Here is an 18,851-nt window from a genome sequence, read left to right on the forward strand (position 1 = left end):
AGGTATGTATTCATTTAGCATTTTTTATTCTATGCATGCAACACCTTATCAAACCTTGGAGACCTGCTGCGGTCTCCAAGGTCTTTTACTTTTGTTTCATCTGCCTGACCTGCATACTGCTGAAATATCAGACCTGGTTTTAATAAAGAATGCAGCTGATTTGATGTGATAAAAACAAGCAAATGATGTAACAACACAAGTCACGGGCACAAATGGGGAAATCTACTTTCTGTCTCTGTCTCTCCTCGTGACGGATCTACGCTGCTCAGGCTGCCTGAGGCCCAACAGCCCGACTAAGTCTGTTTGCCTTTTAGTCCACGTAATTCTCTGACTCCATCAGCTGAGCCTGAGCCTTCATCTTAGGTAGGAATGTAGCTATAGTCAGACTCAGTACTGTAATTTTAAACATATAATGTGGATTTGACTCTGCAGCAAAAAGATAAACCTATATAGACAAATAAAACCTCTTTTTATTGCCTATATCTTTGCTTAGGATAGGTAAAAAAGACAAGCACACAATGTTGCAGCTGTGACTGAGGTCACATACTGTTATTTCTATATATATGTTGTTAAAATACTTCAAAAGCAAAATGCAATCCAAAGCAAATGATTAGAATGGATTGGGGTGGGGACAGTGGGGTGAGGGTGAATTTGACTGACACATTTCTACCAAGATGCAAAATTGGCCAAGAAACGTGATGAATGTTTTATTTCATTCAATGCACCAGAGATGAACCCATTAGAGAAGCAATTTACTTCTCCTGGAAAAGCAGCTTTTATTGCCCTTCATCACAAAGGTGTCATGTTGAGTTAGTTTTTTTTTTTCCTCAATAGATGAGACGCACAAACAGTGTATCATAAATCTATACAGCAGGAACTATGTCCACTTCAGTTCTCTCACTTTTTGCACAAAAGGTAAGACTTTTCCTCCATGTACAGGGTGGGCCATTTATATGGATACACCGTAATAAAATGGGAATGGTTGGTGATATTAAAGTCCTGTTTGTGGCACATTAGTATATGTGAGGGGGCAAACTCCTCAAGATGGGTGGTGACCATGGTGGTCATTTAGAAGTCGGCCATCCTGGATACAACTTTTGTTTTTTCAATAGGAAGAGGGCCATGTGACACATCAAACCTATTGGTAATGTCACAAGAAAAACAATGGTGTGCTTGGTTTCAACGTAACTTTATTCTTTCATGAGTTATTTACAAGTTTCTCTTTGTTCACAGCCATTGACATGTCGAAGAGGTTAACACCTGAGGAGCGGATCAAAATTGTGTTGATATCTGGTGAACGCAGTAACCGGGTCATTCCAGCAGATTTCAATGCAAGACACCCTACGAGACCACCCATCTCCCATGCTACAGTTAGCAAACTGCTTGCTAAGTTTCGTGAAACTGGTTCAGTGTTTGATTTGCCAAAATGTGGACGCAAGAAAACTGTCACTAATGAAGAAACATCAGTGGCTGTCCTAGCATCATTCAGCAAGAGCCCACAGCGTAGCAGTCGCCGCATGTCGCAGTGGCATTAGTCGAACATCCCTTCGGCGGATATTAGCTACTCACAGATGGCACCCTTACAAACTCCAGCTACTGCAGCATCTCAACGAGGATGACCCAGATCGGCGCACAGAATTTGCAGAATGGGAAAAACAGAAATTGGAACAGGACCCTCAGTTCACGCAGAAGATTTTGTTCAGTGATGAGGCAAACTTTAATGTGAATGGTGAAGTTAACAAACCAAACCACCGCTATTGGTCTGACACTAACCTACACTGGATGGATCCCTCCAAGACTGTTGGGACAACAAAAGTGATGGTTTGGTGTGGTATATGGGGTACAACGATAGTGGGTCCATTCTTCATCAATGGAAACCTCATCAATGGAAACCTGGATATTTGAAATTGCTACATGATGATGTGTTTCCCTCTTTATGCACTGAAGCTGGCACGTTCCCTGAGTTTTTCCAGCAAGATGGTGCACCACCACATTATGGGTGCCAGGTCCGAGCATTCCTAGATGAACAGTTTCCTGGAAAGTGGATTGGTCGCTGTGGGCCAGTTGAATGGCCCCCAAGACTGACCCCCTTAGACTTTTATCTTTGGGGTCATCTGAAGGCAATTGTCTATGGTGTGAAGATACGAGATGTGCAGCACCTGAAACTACGGATACTGGATGCCTGTGCTGGCATTTCTCCTGTGGTGTTGCTATCAGTGTGTGAAGAGTGGGATAAGAGGGTTGCATTGACAATCCAACACAATGGGCAGCACATTGAACACATTTTATAAGTGGTCAGAAACTTGTAAATAACTCATGAAAGAATAAAGTTACGTTGAAACCAAGCACACCAATGTTTTTCTTGTGACATTACCAATAGGTTTGATGTGTCACATGGCCCTCTTCCTATTGAAAAAACAAAAGTTGTATCAAGATGGCCAACTTCTAAATGGCCACCATGGTCACCACCCATCTTGAGGAGTTCGCCCCCTCACATATACTAATGTGCCACAAACAGGACTTTAATATCACCAACCATTCCCATGTTATTACGGTGTATCCATATAAATGGCCCACCCTGTAGAATGAAATACAGTTGTGAAAAGCTAAGTACACCTCATAACTTGAAGTAGTCATTTTCTGTGTGACTTAAGTTTCTCATCATTGTGGAACAGTTTTGGTCCACTCTTCCAGAACACTGCTTCAGTTTATTGATGTTTGCAGGCATTCATTTATGCACAGCACTCTCACCGTCCCACTACAGCATTTCAAGGAGCTATTGATTGATTCTTGATTCTTTTCTTTTTCAGCCATTCTGTGGTAGATTTGCTGCTGTGGGATCTTTCTCATGTGCATGGCCGAGTTTAGGCCAAGCTTTAGCTGTCAAACAAATGACCTCACATGTGACTTTGGCACACAGAGCAGTTCATGGTTGACGACAGCAAAGTGCCCAGGAACAGTGGCTTCAACACAAGCACAAATCATCGCCCCTCCATCACCATGCTGACCATTATTATTTGGTATTGCATTTTATGCTTAATGCACAATCTGACCGTGAGGTGAATTTGCCCACCAGCAAACTGCCAAAACATCTGCTTTTATCGAGTTGCTCACATTCTCTGATTATCAATTAACTAAATGCTTTTGATTAGCAGCACCTGGCTTCTACATAATCTCTTCCAGTTCCAGTGGAATAAGCATGAGTTGACAGAGTCTTAGTTTTGTAGGTAAATCCCAATGCAGATGACAATTACAATTAGGAATGCAATTCAGCAGCATGCAATAAAAACATCACTTTATAAAGACTACTGCAACAGACATTCAGGAATTATATCAGTCTTAGGTTTTGTTTTTCATTTATTTTTGTGAATGTTTCTTAGGTGTAGAAGAAAAGTGCTTTGAGTGCTCAAGTACCAAAGACTTACATAAGAACCTGTCCATTTCATATTTTTATTTACTGAAATAAAATGTGTATATGTACCTAGCATTTTCATGAGGATAATGTAACTAATTTAATGCTACAGGTGTCTCCTTTAATTTAATGTATTAAAACTGTGTTTTTCATATTTATATGACAAGGCACTCGAAAGTTAAGTCATGACAGTGACATTTTATTAGTTATTTCCAAGACTTTTCTTTGTTTGTTCGAATGGAGACAGTCCAAATTTAATATTGTTTTTCATAATGTGCACAACAGATAAGCTAGAACATATTACAATTTTTGTAAAATAAATAAATAAATAAAAAGTTTTCAATATTTTGCATTAATTAATAAAAGCTCTCAAGAACTAAAACAAATATAAAAAAGATTATAAAACAAGTTCTGTAGACAAGAAACAGTCAGTCTGCTGAAAATGAAAGTGGAAAACTATTCATCTAATTATTTATTTGTAATAAATAAATACTTTCATTGTTTTTTATTTCTTTCCACTGTAATTTGAAGTGATTTTTTTCACTGAATTATTGTTTTCTTGAGTTTGATGTTAGCTGTGTGTTCTGTTATAAGGAAGTTTGTTGCATGCATCCTGCTTATGTTATTAATTATTCATCAGCACTTCAAAAGGATAAATGCACAGCACAACATTTGCCATTATTTATGGGTCACCAGATCAAGTCTCTTTAACTCTTTAAAACTTGAGGCAGTCACGTTGAATATCAAAGGAAATAAACGAAGTCAGTTTGTGTAGGAAAGATTCTGATTTACAGCCTCTGAAGATTACATCCTAAAGGGAAGGACTGTATTAACATGTTTTATTATTGGTATACCCAAAGCTGTGACTGTAAGATGTTCCCTCGCTGTTTGATTTAGCTGCATAGTTTAATTTCAAAGTGTGCTAGAGGTGCAGGACAGTGTACATAAAGGCTGGTGTTTTTACACAATACCGCTGCTACTGCCTATTAGTTAAAAAAAAAAAAAGCCTACTGTTTGTCAGCTACTGCTGCCAAGGGATTTAACAAGGCACACAGGAAGTCATTTTAAATTAACAGCAATTTTATATGCTTCCTTTTTTTAGATTAGAAATGGACCAACAGTGCAATTTCTATTAGATTCTTGTGTCAGTATAACCTTGTGCTAAATATAAGCTGGGCTTCCGGCCACTCGGTGTACTTTATTGTTCCAAATTGTAAGTCTAACCCTTCATTCAAAATATGCAAATCAGCTCTGATTAATCTCCTTGTCACTAATCCTCACAGTTGATCCCTTCCAGAGTGGAGGGTCCAATTTGCATATCTCATTTTGCATCTACTCTTTTCTGATGGAAAGCCGGTAATTATGGTTCAAGCTTGCCCCGCTGCTCTAGTAGTGAATAAACGTGATCTGCCAGTCTCAGCATGAGCCACAAAGGAATTTTAATCACCCCCTGACCCTGGCCCTCGTCAAAATTTATTAAGCCCATGAGGACTGAAGCTTAGATGTTTATTCAACTATGTATTTCAGCATGGGTTTGTCTTTCAACACCTGGTGATGCTCTTTTATTTCCTTTTGTTTTTGGTTGCAATCATTTAAAATAAAGCATTTGAATGACAAGACAAATTGTAAGTTAGTCCGCTTGATTTTTAACCTCTGTTAAAGGGGTTAAAAATTTCTTCTCATAACATTAAAACCTGTTTAAAAAGCAGGGGACACATACTTCATGTTTTCAATCTACTCTTGTGTAAATGTACTTTTCGCAGGCAATTCAGATCACATTGCACTGCGCTCTGTCTGTGTCCAACATATCACTGTCACTGTGCAATGTAATACACGCATAAGTCCCTTTAACCTTGTGAGCTCAAAGTTATCATCAGTGTCAACTCTAACCCTACCATGATTTGAAGAACAGTAAAAATTTCATCTTTAAAAAATTATTTTTTTTCATGAATGGCATTTTTCTTTTCTTTGCATATATATTCTCTGCATATTCTGGTAGAGTTAGGGTTGGGGTCAGCATGGGCAGTAAATAATTATTTAATGTGTGTGAAGGTGGAAACAGGGTACAGCATGCAATTTAAGCATGCTCCTAAAATAACAAGGTAAGAAAATACCATGTAGTCGCTTTTATGACAAGGTAAACAGCTATTGATGCAGTGAATATTGTATCTTAAAATGACTGGTTGCTTGCTTTCAAATAATGTATAATTTAAATTACAATTGAAAATACAGCAGTACATGTTTTTCCTTTTCTCAGTGCATAATCAAGCCAGGAAGTATTTCTTGATTTAGAGCACAACAACCACTCCAAATGGAAGTTCTGATTAAACTTCCTTTTAAATTACTTCCCTTTCTTCTTGGGTTAAATTAAACTACTGCCAGTTCACTGTTGATTTACATTCTAGTTTTCCTTCAGATTATCTTTCCACAGTTTATGTGCTATAAAAGTATAACATAATGACACAAAACACAATAGCAGTAACAAAGTTCAGATGATTAGCTTTCTTTACTCATGCTGATTTTATTTCACCGAACATACATTTCTGCTCTTTCTTGCTTTCTAATTTCACTTTTGTCACTTCTTCTTCCCACGTTACCGAAAGCCTCATATTCACCTTTTTTTCTGTCAGAGTTTCCTGAGGCAATAAATCGCTGGTTGCTGCTCTTTAAATATCATTATATTTCTGTCACTGTGCATTTTAGACCTTCTGTAACGTTGCACAAATCCTCCTCCATGTTCTGGAAGATGTCACATGAAGTTTCTGTTGATAATCTTTTGGCTTTAGTCCTGAACCACAAGCATCTAGAATTTGAGGAACCTGTCCTATCTCATTAGGGTAATTTCTTTCCTGACACTTTACTGATTAAATATGTTATGATTCAGAATTTCCTTTACAACAAAACCCTATTTTTCTCTCTCTGTTAACCCTGTATGACAACCTCAATCAGGAGTTCTTTTCTTAAGTACTTTTATTCATTCATTTTATTCAACATTGTATTTATATGTGTGTTTATAATCTAATTCCCCAAAATAAGTTCCTATACAACTAAACTACATTGTGAATTATATTTCTAAGAAAGTACTAGGGAGGGAGGAGGTACACCCTAGACATCTGGACATACTGCCGGTCACAAGGCAACAAAAAAATATATTAGAAAATTTATTTCCCATGAAATGCAAGTGAGAATGTAGTTTATAGCATTATTCATAGGTAATTTAAAGAGTGATCTTGTGTGTGTGGGAGCCACATGGATTTATGGCCTATAATTGGCCCCACACAGGCTTTCATGAGCCAGATCAGGGCCCACCATGGTTTATGTGGTTAACTTGTGACTATGTTATAGGTCACATGGGGCCTGGAATGAAAATAAATAAATAAATAAATGAAAATACAAGATGTGGGCCTAACCAGGGATAAATAAAAACAATAAAATCTTGGCAGGCATCTTACTTTTTCCCCCCAATAAGATAAAAAAAAACATTTTCGGTGATCTGCTCAACACTTGTCTCAACACTGAAGCCAAGAAAGTCATTTCCTTTTTAAATGGATCACAGCCTGCTTTACACTCACTAAACCATGTACCAAAATTCCAACTATATCTGAAGCACATGGTTGGCTTAACCTGCCCATGAAGTCTACTCAGTCCAGTCAGGAACACAATGAGAAAATACGAAAATGCATTTATTTCAGTTTCACTGTGACTTCAAGTAAATTATTTGACTCCTTTTTCCCAGCAGCAGTGACCACATTGTTCCATGCTGAGCATGTTGTGCACTGAAAGAGTCGCTGTCTGTTTACAAAGCAAAAACTCAATAAGCGCAGAGTCCTATAGGCACAGTTTAAGTCAACATAAAAAAATGGTATGAAACCAACAGCCCAAACTTATCTATTTACATTCCACCCATCTGAGAGGGCAGCCAGTGTCTGCATTCCATTGCATATTCTATACACACCATATGTAGATATAACAGTCTCAGTATGACAGAGAAGGAAAAATAAGAAAATAAAAAAAAAAAATAAGAGTATTTTCTTCTTGAAAAAAAAAAGATGATTGTACAGATCTAACAAACTTACCAGTTTCACATCATATGCGAAGAGCACATATTTCAGGTCAGGGGAGACTGCATACTTCGCCACGTTGAAGTTAATCTGATGAAAATAATAAAGAAGAAGAAATATTTTACAATACGACAAAAAAGATCAACTCTAAAGTACAGTACCAATGAAAAGTTTCAGTACACCTACTCAACCAATGAATCTCGATGAGTTTACATTAGGTCAGTTGAGTGTGAAGATCAGGGGATCTGATGCAATCAACTGTCAGCTATCATTAGTCTGCAGGTATGTTCAGTGTTGGGGAGTAACAGAATACATGTACCGGCATTACGTCTTTAAAATACAAAATATGAGTAACTGTATTCTGTTACAGTTACCGCTTAAATAGGTGACAATTAGAATACAGTGATTTTGTAGAAATAAATGGATTACACAGTGGTCTTTTCCTGTTTCTAATTTTGGTAATTCTATGAATCCCCAGAAACCCAAACAAAACACGCAATAAGAGCCTCCAATGTAAGTGTCCTGTTACATCAGAACTGCACATGATTATTTGCAGCTAGCAGGTTGTTAATGCTATCCATCAAGTCTACCAGTCTGCTGTCTATGAACTAACCTCAGCTAACACCAGCTAAAGATGTTAGCTCGGTGGCAAGTAGCCTTCAGTAATAGCAATAAATTACACAGCAATAGTACAGGGTGGGCCATTTATATGGATACACCGCCTGAGCCAAGGTGTGAAACTGGGTGTGGGTCCCAATCAGCCAGAGTTTCGTGTGAGTTCATTGTGAAACCTGGCCCCACCTTATCATGCGAATTCCTGAGATCAGATGGCCCAGGATGTGAGTGGGCGTTAAGGTGTCTGGGAAGGGATCTCAAAACTGGATTATAGATGGCTATAATCCAGTTTTGAGATCCCTCCCGAAACTCTGGCTGATTGGGACCCACACCCAGTTTCACACCTTGGCTCAGGCGATTAGAGGATCATCAGGGGGTCCTTTTGTCCCTCTGTGGGGGGTTACTCCCACTAGGTTTATATCTGGGACTCTCCACCATTTGACCTTAGAACTGAAGAAGCTTCTCGGATGAGAGGTGAAACGTCTTCAAGTAACTTAAAGAAGTCCAGACGCTTTTATTTGCAAGCTCCTTTGACTACGATGACCTGGATGACTGAGAACCTTCACAGACAAGCACACCATTGTTTTTTTTGTGACATTACCAATAAGTTTGATGTGTCACATGGCCCTCTTCCTATTGAAAAAACAAAAGTTGTATCCAAGATGGCCAACTTCTAAATGGCCACCATGGTCACCACCCATCTTGAGGAGTTTGCCCCCTCACATATACTAATGTGCCACAAACAGGACTTTAATATCACCAACCATTCCCATGTTATTACGGTGTATCCATATAAATGGCCCATCCTGTAGATTCATGTAGTTGTAAAAAGCATGACAATATATCAAGTAATTCAAAGTATTCAGAATATGTTACTCATATTAAGTAACTTAACAGAATACGTTACAAACTACATTTTGGGCCATGCACTCTGTCATCTGTAGTGGAATACATTTAAAAATAACCTTCACAACACTGGGTATGTTTTGGCTCAACAAATGAAGATCACTTTAAGTACAAACAAAATACGATGCGTGTATCTGAATCACGCTGTTGTGGTCATGCTAGATAAGTGTTGACTTAAATCTTCAAAGATGCCTACAGCAACCCCCCACACCCACCCCGACACACACATCACAGGTCCTTCTTCATGGCAAGAACCACCTAATAACAAAGTCACTGCCCCTGGAAACCAAACTCTGGACTCCAAAGTCAAAATCTCTCATGTAGAGATTAACATGCTTTTATTTTTCTAACCTTTCTACCCAAAATGCCAGAAAGTGAAACTACAGAGTACAGTCTACAACGAGCAACACCACTGTGCAACCTAAATATGTAGAGGGTAGGAAAAAAAATCAACTGAATGGAAATTCTCTTAATCTTAATGAAAAACATTTAAGACCAATCCAAAGAGGATTTAAACTTTCACCAGAGACAAAATTTTACCAAGGGCTGTTAGGGGCTGATCATATCTCTATAACTCTTTTTGAATTACCTTATGTTTCACCCTCAGTTTCTACCTCAATTAGCTTACATAGTTTTCTTTTTGCAAAGTTACCATTTTAAATGAAAAAGCTTTCTTCTGCCTAGTAAATTAAACATTACACTGACTCTCTACACCAACCTGTGGTACAAATTGGTGTTACATGAAAATAAAGCATGATCTTTATTTAGCAGAATAGTCAAATTTGATGATTTTATTTACATTTAGTTTGAAATTATTTTTAAGGTCACAAATGCAAAATGCAAAAAATGTACCTTTAAATATTTTTATCAATTGGAGAGAAGTTATCTAAATGTCAGGGGCCGGACCCCGCCTCCAAACACACCCATTCTGGGTCTTATCTATATATGACTCCTCCAGTTCTACAAGCTGTTTGTTCTTGTTTTCATGCCCCACCCTCCCTCCCTCACGTTTTTTCAATTCTTTCACTTCTCATTAGTACATGGGGACCTGCCAGGCCCAGTCCCCATCGGGGCCTTCCCCAAACCGGAGCTCATTTCTTGATTAAGCTATTCACCTTTATCTACTAAAAATGCTACCAAACCTTAAATGAGGACTTGGGCCCAGCTAGTGAATTAATATTTGAGACAGTTTTGGCTTCTTAATTTCCTATAGACACGCCAGAATAGAGTGTGCCCAAACTTTTGAATGGCAGTCACCAGCCAGTAAACAAGACTAATAGTTACTTACAAATGTGCCGTTTGTCAGGACGATCTCTGTTTCATTTGTGAGGATGTTGAACTTGATGACATGGCCGTCACTGTTCCTGTAGATGACTTCAGAGTCTGTGTGAACAAAAAGGGAGAACAAAGAAAAAAAACACCTGCATGAATTCTGAAAGCTGTCATAAAAATGTAGAGAAAAACTTTAAACTGAAAGAACAAAGCAAAGCAGCCATTGTGGATTTGTTTAGAGTTGTCAAGATGCCATTAAAAACAACATCTTTTCAGCTTCACTGTTCCCTCAAATTAAAAAACAGTAAAAACGCCGCAGACAGCCAAAAGGGGCCGAGTTTGAGCGACGGTGATGTAATGTGATTAACTGCGAGCATGAAAAGTGAGATTTAACTGTCAGACAAACACAAAAGGAAATGCCCAGATTTTTCATCTCGCAGGTAGCGCGGCATGCTGTGTATTGATGGGAGCAGCATTGTGTGACGCTGCCAGGAAAACATCTTTTTGTACAGAGCAGAATTGGATGGACGTGACTGCATTGTTTGGTTTGTATTAAAGCTAAACACTGAGAAACACAGGCAACCATAAATGTCAAGGAATGTATGCATCCACATTTATAGTATTCATACAAGCAGAGTGAATCCACATTATACTAACAATCCTAATGCTCGGTGTAGTGAAAGACAAAGAAATCTGATGGGGATAAGCAAAATTTTCCTCATTCATGTTATTGATAGTGAAATTATCCATGTAAAGAGCAGATTTCCATCATCACAAACAGCAGCTTCCAAATTAACAGGCACAGGGAGAAAATGCACCAGCAATTAAGTATACTTTTCTTTTTGTTTCACCTGTTCAAATTATGCATCCGGCTTTCAAATGTACTTGTATGAATGCAGCTCCTGTACTATTCTAGCTGCAAATAAAGGCCCCAAATAGTGAGGCTGAAGCAGTGACAAAATGTGGGTTTGACGAATCGAACAAAAGGACAAATGAATCTCTGGTGTAACAAACAGTGAGGTGAGCAATGCCATAAAAACAGCGGGTGGCAGAGATGTGACAAAGAGTATTGAAAGAAGAAAAAAAAAAACCCGACCAGTATAGTTAGCTCTCAGAAACAGCAAAAAAGTTAACCTTGAAATTTTTATCTTCTCTGGGAATTCACCCTCAGATTTTTCTTTGGCTAGCTCTGCTGGATAGCTATCAATCCAAAGTGAAATATCTGAACATTTAATGGACACTTGGAACAAACATTTATTGTTCCCAGATAATTAATCCTTTTTTGGCTTTTCATTATGTGCCATTGTCAGGTGAAAACAATTTGTCCCAAACCTTGGCTTCTGGCTAAAATCTGTTTTATATATATCCCGCTTATATATATCTCCAGCATTTTGCCCCAAACGCATCTATCAAAGTGTCGCAGCAGGCTGGAGCTGCAGTCTGTGTGTCATTTGTTTAACTGTTTGTGAGGTATGTCTCTCTTTTTGCTGCATTTGCATTTAGGAGAAGATCATCCAAAGACATGTTAGAAGACATGTTATCAGAAGGTAAATATTAATTTTGCTTGATTCACCATACTGAGATCTGCAGTATAGGAAAGTTTATCCATGGATTTGCTGTGTTTTAAAAATAAAATTCTGTTTTTTTGCCTGTTGTTTTTAATACTCAAGTTTATGACGCCATTTTCATATTTGCTATTGATATTTATCTATAAAAATTACTATTACTATTAAGTTTGTTTTGATTAGACCTTATGAAACTACTTTATTCTTTCAACTTTTATTTATTTAATCATTTCAATTATTCTTTATTTTGTTTATTTGAGATCTATTTTTAGTTAATTGAAATATTTGTTTATTCTATTTGATGGAATTTTTTGGCTTTATTAAGTTATTTGTTTTTTATTCATTTATTATCTTTTTTATTTTGTTTTTGTTTGCCGGAGGGTTTTTTTTTCCTGTTTTGCTCCCATGTTTTAGGATAAATAATAGATCTTTAGTTACCTTTATATTAAATGATTGCCTTAGTATATCATAACCGTTTTCTAAAGTTATCACTGGGTGGATTATGCAAAACAAACAATGAACAAAAAATGTAAAACATACGTGAACTGCAGAACAAGTAAGAGGAGGTTGTGATGGATAGAGAGTAAGAAAGGGAATAAATATATGGACTTGCTTTGTATTAAAGCAGATGATGATTGATTCACCTAAACATAACCATAACATAATTGAATAACACTCGAACTCTAAAGACAACGGTTGTGAATTAATATGTTTCCTTATATATATTTAGATATATACACTTGCAAAAACTGAAAATGTGTTGTTGATAAGCTTGATTAAATACGTTTTAAAGATAGTCTGAGGATTATAAATAAAGTAATAGTAATGGCTTTTCTCAGATGACGTTAACCTGCTAATAAGTAAGTAATAATGTTATCATTTCATCACAGTCGCATATAACCACGACTAAAGTGCATCTGACTTCAGCTGAGGGTTCAGTATATAAATCTACGGTGGAAGTAGCACAAACAAATAAGCATGACCGAAGAATATTTCACAATTGATAGCCACAATACCCAAACTCACTTTTATATTATCTTCTTTTAATGTAAAACTTGTTCAGTAGATTTTTATCAGTAGAGGAGCTCATACTGCATGGCATGAACTGGAGATGAGTTTGTGGTAGTTTACTGTACAACAGAATTTTTCAATGCAAAATACAAACATTAGACATTCATCTCCGTAGCAACAGCACCTCTTGAATCAGGATCTTCAGGGTACTCAAAAACTATTCAAAATATTCAGCTCTGAGAAAGAACAGGGCCAAGTTTCCTGCCAGGGAAGTAACATCTTCGGAACAATCAGATACACATATAAAGGTTGACAATCTTAAAAGTTAAGTATGCAAGAAAAGAGTCACAGAGGTGAATGGCGCTTTAGCTGCAAATTTGAGGAAACGGCAAGAAATGTCAGGTGATAATGTTTTTATAACTGTCAAACCCCTTCAGCTGCAATATTTAATATTGGTTGGGCTATACAAATAAAAGTGCATTGAATGAATTGCATAAAAATGACTGGACCTTATTGGATGGAAGCTGTGGCTGATGAATGATGATGAATGAGCCTGTGGTTGAATGAGCTAATGTGAGCTAAAATTTCACTATGCTGCCTGAACAAGCACAATTCTCCATTCAGGTTTCCATCACAAGTTTTTGACCCTTTTCAGATGTTCTTTCCAGTAATCTGACAGCAATTTAACACAGTTGCGCAATGTCAGAATATTCCACCTTTTCATTTGTTGATAAATGTCACAACAGCAATCTCACCAAGTCACACTTGCAACCCTAAAACCTTTGAAACGGAATACATCTGATTGAAGACGGCGAAATCGATTGGCACACAAAAGATTTCGGTATATTGGTCATGCTGTTCAGTCTCATGTGCTTAGTGTCAAATACAGCACACACTGTGGCTCTTTCCAGAACAGCTTCTGTATGTCTGAATAAAGTTACAGAACATTACAATGAATATTTCTTAATAACACGAAACAGCCTCATACCTTAGATGGCATTTGCAGAAAGCGTGTCTTTTCAGATCCAGATGATGGCCATAGTTGTTTTTACATATACAGTAGAATATGGTATTACCTGAAGCAGGCTCATTTCAGTGCAGAGCCACATCAGCTACTGCAATAGTCCTGCTCTTACTGGATTTATATACCAAATTGACAAATTTAAATACGGTATTTCATTTGGCTATAATAGTTGCACATCTACAAAATACCTTGCAATCCACCTCAACATCAGCATTTCAAGATGCTACCTGACACAGCTGTGATGCAGTCAGTCTGCCTTGATACAGGTAAAGTAGATACATTGTGGGTTTAGTCTTCATTAGTAATATTCTCGTGTTTATACAGATTGGCATTTTCCTAGGAGCTGGTGCAAAAATGAAGCCTGAGTTGCATCTCTATACACTGCTGAGTTAACCAATTTTGCCATAATGCTGAAAAAACAGTGACACTGTTCGCTCTTAAATTTCCATGTAAAACTGACTCTAAACATGCAGGGTGTATCATTTACAGAAAATGTACCGTGCTTTGTTTATGTTCATGTCAGTGACAACAGCAAACTTACAACAGCTGTGAACACTGTGCCAAAACTCTGGCTCCAATTTGTAGGTCCCGAGTGCCACCACTCATTCTTTACCCTGTTGTTTATAGATGAGTATATTTTTGATCTTAAAACTTGTGATGTTGTGTTACATTGTTAGACTCACACAAAACGTACATGTATTCAGTGGGGGTCCTATGCCTGTTTGCCACCCTGGGCGAACACTCCCTCTGCGAGCTGGTTATTAGATGCTGCTCCAGCCAGAACAGAGAATCCCCCGCCGCCCCGCCCTCCTCCCTGAGCCGTAATCAGCAGGCGCACCTCGCAAACGGAGGGCGCCCTTACTCCCAGCAAATGGGCGATAGAAAACCGATCGGTGCCTATGCCATTCCCAATATGCGCTGGCATGACGTCGGGGCAGCATGAGTACGAGCATTTTATTTTATTTTATTTTATTTTATTTTATTTTATTTTTTGCCGATGCTCGTGATGCCGCCCCCCACCTCCTCGGGCAACCGCCCGTATCAAAAACCGCTACTGAATGTATTACAGTATTTGTCTTATTGTTCCTTATTTCTTAAGCTTCCTGGTAATGATGGTGGACCCTGATTTGTCTTTACACTTATATCTCACTATAATAAATGGTTAGAATCGGTCATACTATATGGATCCCTCAACCAGATTCGTAATATTAAAGTGTAAATATGTTCTAGGTTCCTTTCAAAAAATATAAATTATTATTGATTTTTTTCTTCATGTGATTACATTTTGGTTAGCTTTAGGCACAAAACTACTTTCTTTGGTTTCGTTTCTGCTTGCTCGGCTCACTGGCAGTGTAATTATGTGAGAGCAAACAATGCGTGGATCAGGGTAAGGGTCACGTCTGGGTCCCAGAGGTTATTCATTGCCATTGGTATTGTAACAGCTGTACTTCACATGTAGTAGCCGTCTTTACTGGTTAATCCCAAACATTCCAGATGTTGTGTTTCAGTCAGTGGTGTACTGACTGCTTTTCACCTTTCTGATACAGTCTTAGCAAACAAATGAAGAAACACAAAATACTTTAAGATTGATCTGCTTTACTCTTGGCTTTGGTTTGGATGTAAAATATTTTTCATTACAAACAAGTGAGCAAGTGAGCGACAAGGTGATTAAAAATACTTAATTTTTGAAACATTAATAATAATAATAATAATAATAATAATGATGTATTTGACTCCCCCACATCACAGATGTAAACTATGGAAAAGAGCTTATTGGGAATTTCCCTAAGATACTTGATCAAGAGTTCAAAGCTTTGAGGTGCTGCTCGTTCTCTGTGACCAGGATGATATTTAATCAATTATGTGTGTAGGATGAAGGTGCTTTTCTGTTTCTCAAAAATTGATCTTCAATATAATTGTGTTCACACTTTTGGTCTATGTGATCCTGCATTGGAAAAAAACGATCGGGTTTCCAAAGAAGTGCTTTGTGTTCAGTACACTTGTCTCGTAGAAATATATTAAATATAGGTTCCAAACCCAGTTTCTTACTATCAAAAGCGAGATCGGTTGAATAGTCCTTTTGTCTTTGACTGCACAGCTTTTCTTGACCTTGATTGAAAACAAGAGAAAAGTTGATTCTGAAAACAGAGCCTTTCAGCACTGGTGGGAGACTGAATATACTGTATGTTTAGAAACATTGCTGGTAAACCCATTTATTATTTGTGGAGCTAATGTGGCTGGGATTTAATTTAAGACGGCACTACGAGTCACAACATAAGCTGAAAAACTGAAATGCAGAAACTACAGAAGTAGAAGAGCTAAAGAAGAATCTGACATTTCAGCAGACGTTTGTCACCAGAGCAAAATCACAAAGTGAAGCTGTTGTAAAAGCAAGTTTTATTGTAGCAGAGGAGACAGCCAGAACACCGGGCTATTTACCGGGGGAGAGTTTCTGAAGAGCTGCATGATGAAGGTGTGCGTCTTGTGTCCAGACAAAACGCAGATTTTGGCAAATGTGAGCTTGAGGAGAAATATGATTGCTGATCGGGTTGGTGAGATGGCCACTGATTTAAGAACACAGTTGTGTGAAAGAAGCAAAAACTTCATTGCATACTCTCTTGCTGTGGATTGAAAGTACAGACATGCTGGACATTGCACAGCTGACCATCTGAATCCATGGAGTGTAAATATTGGACATTAAATCGATGCACGGGACAACGACAGGAAAAGACATTTATGAAAACGTATTTCAAAGTGTAACTGACATGAAACTGCCCTGGGACAACAGATGGAGCACTGGTGTTGTGCAGGATGTAGAATCTAGTAAAGATGCAAGAGGAGAACTGTACCGTGAGTTAACTGCATATTACTGCATCACACACCAGGAAACACTGTGTGGTAAAGTCCTAAAAATGGAGCATGTAATGATCACCGTAACGCAGACCGTAAACTTTATCTGAGCTAAAGGTTTAAATCACCGCCATTTATTCTGGAATAATGTTACTGTCTGTTTTTATTCGTATTTATGTTTAAAAAAACCCATTGTTTTAGTGTGTTCAAAAAATGTTTATCTTGTTTGGTCCGCGACCTAAAGTGTGCCTTTAGTTTTGGCCCCTGTGCAACTGAGTTTGACACCACTGCTTTAATGCAATGGCAGACATTGTTCTTATGATTTTCCCACAAAAAAATGGCACTGTTTTGAAATGTAGTACCAAAAAAGCATCTTAAGCACTTTGCCACATGTAATCGTATTTTTTTATGCAGGTTGTAAAAAGGTTGACAGCCCAGTGAAAAATATAATTTCATTACCAAGGTGGAATTAAATTAAATGACTATATAAAGAAAAGCTGCTCACCTGTGTCAACCTTTCCTGGTGAAGAACTCATCCACTTGAACTCATCTCTGAATAAAATTATTTTCTTAAAAACTGGCTATGCAGCAATGCCCAAAATAAGGTCCAATACAAAGTGAGTTCCAATTTCACTTGATCAAATTTAATTATATTTATTTATAGAACACATTTTTAAACTGGTGTTATAGGTGCTTCACACAGGAAACAACTTCAAAACAAACTTCTTTAACTACAGCGAGGATCCTTTTAAAGTTTAAAAGTTACTGAAAGTTTAAAAATTATATGAGTCGGTAAAACAACACTACACATTACAATTTATGTAATTAGTTGTGTTGATCGTTGTTTGCATGAACTTAGTTGATGCATTGTTTGAAATGTTTCTTTTCATAAAAGATGTCCAGGAAGTAATAAAGTAACACTGAAGCACTGTTCCTTCATATTTATAGAATTAGACCAGCTCTTATTATGAATCACTTCAGTCATTTAGGAATCTTCCTAAATATAATTTACTATTTGACTGCAACTTCAACAAGCAATGGGAATGGATCACAGCTCTGTTAAAATAAATAAAAAAGTGAACTTGTTTTATTGATAGTGTCAAGTCAATTAAACTTCTTGGATATTGATGTGGTCAGTTAAGTAGGAGATGGGGTTGTTAATCAGTTTCGGATGCTTTGGTGTTAGTGAAATTAACAGGTGATTTAAGGGCCAGCAATGACACAACCCCCACAACAGGTTTTGCCAGTAGAGGCCTCTGACACATTTTCTGACCATTTTAACTAGTTTTGCATATGGATTGGGTCACTACTGATAGCATGAAGCAATACTAGGACCCCACAGAGGTTGCACAGGAAGTCCCACTCCTCCAGGAGAGCACATAAATAAGTGCCATTGCCAGAAGTTTTGTTATGTCTACCAGCACAGTCTGAAGAGAATGGAGGAGATTTCAACAGACAGGCAGTTGCTCTAGGAGAGCCAGACAAGGCCATAGGAAGCCCTTAACCCATCAGCAGGACCGCCATACTATCTGCTGCCAGAGCCCTACAAAATAATCTCCAGCAGGCCACTGGTATGAAAGTCTGACCCAAAAAAATCAGAAACAGGGATGAGGGTGAACTGAGGAACCTGGACCGTGGAACCTGATTGGTATTTGCCATAAAATACCAGAACTGAGAGGTTCTCACAGATGACGGGAGGGTCACCCTGAGCAAATGTGACAGATTAAAAAGGTCTGGAAAAGCCATGAAGAATGTTATGCTGCCTGTAACATCATTCAGTATGACTGTTTTAGTTTGGGGTCAGGGATGGTCTGGGCGGCATATCCATTAGGATACCCCATTAGATATCGAGAAGAAATTCTTGGACCCACTGTCAGACCCTATACTGGTGCAGTGGGGCCTGAATTCCTTCTGGGGCACAACAATGCCCGGCCTCATCCTGGTTGATGATGGAATCGCTACCGCTGACTGTCATACTCTCATTCCTAACACATTACCCAGTCCATATGAAATCCATGTAATTTTCTTCTGAATGTGAAAGAATACCAGGGAAAGCTAACCATTTCTACCCAAGAATAATTTGTCATTGCCAGGAATCTGCTTCAGTTAAATTACTCACTCAGATGCTACATGTC

General features: G+C 38.0%; 1 protein-coding gene across 2 annotated transcripts in view; it reads right to left on the reverse strand.

Moving 5' to 3' along the window:
- LOC308410602 (inactive dipeptidyl peptidase 10-like) overlaps positions 1-18,851 on the reverse strand; it is a 270,936-nt gene that overhangs the window by 58,633 nt on the left and 193,452 nt on the right. For both annotated transcript variants that reach the window (XM_080904051.1, XM_080904052.1), the window contains exons 4-5: positions 10,283-10,377; positions 7,489-7,563 (exon numbers count right to left, since the gene is read on the reverse strand). In XM_080904051.1, coding sequence (XP_080760177.1) covers positions 7,489-7,563; positions 10,283-10,377 — 170 coding nt within the window. The remainder of the gene's footprint in view (positions 1-7,488; positions 7,564-10,282; positions 10,378-18,851) is intronic.

This window comes from Rhamphochromis sp. 'chilingali' (genome assembly GCF_963969265.1).
Source record: "Rhamphochromis sp. 'chilingali' genome assembly, chromosome: 14".
Lineage (NCBI taxonomy): Eukaryota > Metazoa > Chordata > Actinopteri > Cichliformes > Cichlidae > Rhamphochromis > Rhamphochromis sp. 'chilingali'.